At 34.7% G+C, this 4,404-nt stretch overlaps 1 protein-coding gene across 1 annotated transcript; it reads left to right on the forward strand.

The window, feature by feature from the left end:
- The first annotated feature begins 220 nt into the window (after positions 1-220).
- LOC125855461 (uncharacterized serine-rich protein C215.13) lies at positions 221-1,364 on the forward strand. Its single transcript, XM_049535184.1, has one exon. It carries the CDS (start codon positions 229-231, stop codon positions 1,195-1,197), a length of 969 nt encoding a protein of 322 aa, XP_049391141.1. The 5' UTR covers positions 221-228; the 3' UTR covers positions 1,198-1,364.
- Positions 1,365-4,404: the final 3,040 nt, after the last annotated feature.

Genomic DNA, 4,404 nt, shown 5'->3' on the forward strand with positions numbered 1-4,404 from the left:
ATAATTCAAATATTTAGTGAATAAAGCAAAAAGCTTATTCCACTTTACACTTTTTTCCCTCCTTCCCAATATTGAACTATTCTTTCAATATCCATATAATATATAGTTTTTAATTCTTATAAATGACTTCTCAACGTTTACCATTCAAACATTTTCCTATCTAACTCTTCTTAATTTTCTCAACCCCCCCCCCCNCCCCCCCCCCCCCCCCCCCGTTCTTCCCTCACTATGGGTTCTTGCATTAGCAAATGCAATCCCCAAAAAAATCCTCAAGAAGATGATGATCAACATCATGAATGTGTTAAAGATAAACTTGTGATATCACAAGCTCCCGTATCTCCAAAAATCCATGTTCCTTCTTCAACTATCCAACCACCTCGAAAACTCGTATCTTCTTCTCCTTCTTCTTCTTCTTGTTCAGTATCTCTTTCATCGTTTTCCTCTACTGCAACCAATGTTACGTTATCTTCATCTTTGTCATCGTCATCTTCCTCCTCTTCATCCTCTTATTTCAAGGATCGTTCTTTCTCGAATGATTTCTTGTTGTCTTGTGCACAAGAACATGACCATATACTTGACATCAAGAAAAACAAAGTTAGTTATCAAAATACATCAACCATGTCTACAAGTGGCAAGAAATACTCCCGATCACCATCATCATCATCAACCACTTTGTCCAAACCACCAAGTCCTCGAAGAGAGTGCAATTCAACAACGACCCCTAAGAAAAGGCCACGTGCCAATTCGCCAATTATGGTTAGACAAAAGAGTTTTAGAAAAGAACATGATCAACAACTCATGATCAAGGGAAGTAACATTGGTAATAATCATACTTCAAGTATTACCTCTACCTATCATCATTTTCCTAGTACTAGAACAACCCTAAAATCGCCATCTCCAAGTCGAAGATTTCCTTCAAATTCGAATGGTGACATGAAGGAGAATTCATTTAGAAAATCAATAGCTTCAAAAGGGAACAATGGAAGTGTTATATCAAGATCATCATCTCTAAGAAGAGAGAATCATTTCACTCCAAAAAATGATGGAAAAATGAGAAATGTTTTTCCAATTTCTCCAAAGATTGATGAAATGGAAATTGGAGAAGAAGTGAAGTCAAATGATCAAGATTTGGACTCATTTCTCATGGAGGATATTAATAATCCTCTCATTGCCTTGGATTGTTTTATTTTTCTCTAGAGATGTACATGTTTTTGATACATTTTTCTGTTTTTTGCTTTACTTCTATGGGTCTCAAGAGGAATTGAACCCATAATTTAATGGTGAAAGTATGGCACTTTCTACCATATTGCTAAGACTTGTCTTGTTTGGAACGACAAGTTCATAACGTGTATTTTTTTTTCATATTTACCCTTATTTTTTCTTCGATCTTTTTTTCGAGTTTACAAGTATTGTACATTCCTTTGGGAACTATCATTTCGACAGGATACAAAAGGAAAGATTTATTGTGTTTGTTGGAATTATTTGATTTTTCGAAATTGGTATACTTGTTTTGACCTAGTTATATTTTTTTTATATAAAGAAAAATGAATGTGACTTATGTAGTACACTATTGCTTTTAATATTTTTTTTATTGTTGGATTTCTTAAAATATTGCACGTTCACCTATTGACAGCTTGGGCTGCTTAATCTTGGAATTGACAACAAGATTTTAAAATTTCTTACCAAATATCAATTGTCAACTACATCATCATTTTGACATTTGCTAGAAACAACGGGTTTTGATTTTTATGAAAAGCACGTATTTGGCCATTTCCTGTTTCCCTTCCCTTTTTTTAAATAATTAGTTACAAAAAATCTGAAATTTCGATATTAACAATACATACGTCATTCGAGATGGCTCAGTTGGTTTGGAGGGTAGTCATCCACAATTCCACATGGATGATACGGGATCGATCCCCCCTCAATAGTCAATACCTTCTGAGTCGAGTCTGTCGCATAGGACTCCTCTGTGTGGTTTGTAGGTTATTACGCACCATGGGGGTTGTTATCTAGTGCGCACAGGGTGCTACTACAATTTCGTTTCTATTTTGTTTGACATAGTTTGACTAGATAACAAAATTTAATTTAAGAAATTAAAAAAAATAGTCTTTAAATTTGTCATTACATTTGTATATCTATAAGGCTTTTGAAATTTATGATCTTAAATATAAATTTTGTGTAATTATAAAAGAAATTCATTATGAGATATAGAATAATCATTTAATTTAACAGATTGATAAATAAGTGTCAAACGAGGAAGGAGTAACAAATAAAGAACATGACACACTACAACAAAGAGACATTTATTGACATAGTTTTTCTTTTAGCGGCAATTGAATTACATTTGATGCATTTTATACAACACAGAAAACTTATTCGACATAAAGCTGAAACAGAATTATTATTGTATATTCTTTTAGATGACCGGTGTCATGATCCACTTAGATTCAACTCTTTATCGCTCCGATTCATAAAGAAAAAAAGGCTGATGAAACTAGCTAGAAAATTATGAATATGTGATGAACTAATCCTCTCTAAATGAGACTTATATTACTCACTAGTTCAAATTTAACGAGGTGCAAAAGTAATGAGACTTCATCAGAGTAGTTGGTTATTAAGTAGTTAAAAGGTGGTTAGGATGATTAAGGATAATATAGTCTTTTCTCTTAAAAGTTGTTATAACTAATTCTCCCAATAGTTAGTTACAGAAACAACTATAAATACATGTTCCTATCATTGAAATTCTTCTTTCTTCTCTTCTAGTAGCCTCTGTAAATTGTGTCTACGTTCATGGTATCAGAGCCATACACAGTGACGAACTGTGATAGGCAATTTAGGTTGAAGAATCAGAGAGTTATTTTTGTCGATTCATAGATTCATCAAATTCTCAGTTGATTTGCAGATTGGAGTTCACAGTTGTTATTAACTGAGTTTGATTCTTATTCCGCAACAAGTTTGATTACTATGTCTCCAGATCGAGTAGCTGAAGAACTAGATCGAGGTATCAACAATGGAGAAATTGCTGGTTCCTTCACTTTGCCTTCTAATACAGTCTCATCATCTCAAGGTATTGACTACAACCATCCTCTGTTTCTTAGTCCTACTGATGTGAGTGGTGTTAGCCTTATCTCTTTTCAATTACTTGGCATTGAGAATTACACATTGTGGAGGCGATCTATTACACTAGCTCTATTGGGAAGAAATAAGATAGGATTGGTGGATGGATCCTGTAGGAAGGAAGTTTATGGTGAAGAACTGTGGGGGCAATGGAAGAGGGTAAATGTCATTGTATTGTCTTGGTTAATGAACTCAGTATCTAAGAGTATTCTTAGTGGTGTTGCTTTTGCTTCGAGTGCTTTGCAAGTTTGGAATGACTTGAAAGAGAGATTTGATAGAGTAGATGGCTTTAGAACATATAGTCTTCACAAAGACATTGTAACATTGCAACAAGGTACTAATTCAGTTTCTGAGTATTATACAAGACTTAAAACTTTGTGGGATGAGTCTGAACTTTTAGTGTCTGCACCTTGTTGCAACTGTGATAAATCAAAAGAATTTTAGCTCACATGAATAGGCAGAAGTTGTATCAGTTTTTGATGGGGTTAAATGAGTCCTATCAACATGCCAGAAGTCAGATTCTGATGCTAAATCCTCTACCTACTATTAATCATGCTTATGCTATGATAGTGGGAGATGAAAGCCAAAAGGCAATGATGTCTCACAACAACAACATGGGAATGAACACAGTTAGTGCTGACTCTGTGGCTATGTATTCTAAATCTGCATCTACCTCAAGTGTAAATCAGAGATTCAAGAGGAACTCAGTTTTGATTTGTGACTTTTGTAAGTGTAAAGGTTATAGCAAGGAGTATTGCTACAAGATTGTAGGGTATCCACCTGACTTCAAGTCAAAAAGAAGCTACAAGGTACTGCATCAGATGTCAATCCTGATCAGGTTCACTTCTCCTATGGTATGAATACTAATGTGCATGTACCAGGATGAGGGAGAAAAACTGATAGCTCTCAGAGTGATCATGGTGTACCAGGTCCTTCCAATTCTTCTAAGTTGATAAGTCAAGCTGAACTATAGGTGAAACAGCTGTTGAAGGGTTGCCCTTTCACAAAGGATCAATATAATTACATTCTCAAAGATTTTCAGCACAAGACAGACATTACCTCATTGGATTGTAATGCCTGCTCACACTGCAGGTAAATCATTACATGTTCCTGGTATTAACAGAGTGTGGATTGTAGATACTGGTGCTACCAACCATATGGTATCTGATTTAGATATATTTATCAAAGGCACTGTTTTGAAATTAGAGGTTCCTAAGATTTTGTACTTACATAATGGAGACAGTGTTGACACCCAATTTTGATCCTCCCCGATAATAATTGATTTTT

Source organism: Solanum stenotomum, chromosome 2 (assembly GCF_019186545.1).
Source record: "Solanum stenotomum isolate F172 chromosome 2, ASM1918654v1, whole genome shotgun sequence".
Classification (NCBI taxonomy): Eukaryota; Viridiplantae; Streptophyta; class Magnoliopsida; order Solanales; family Solanaceae; genus Solanum; species Solanum stenotomum.

What these genes read in the sequence shown, in the direction of transcription:
- LOC125855461 (XM_049535184.1), top strand. Translation starts at nt 229, where the DNA reads ATGGGTTCTTGCATTAGCAAATGCAATCCCCAAAAAAATCCTCAAGAA.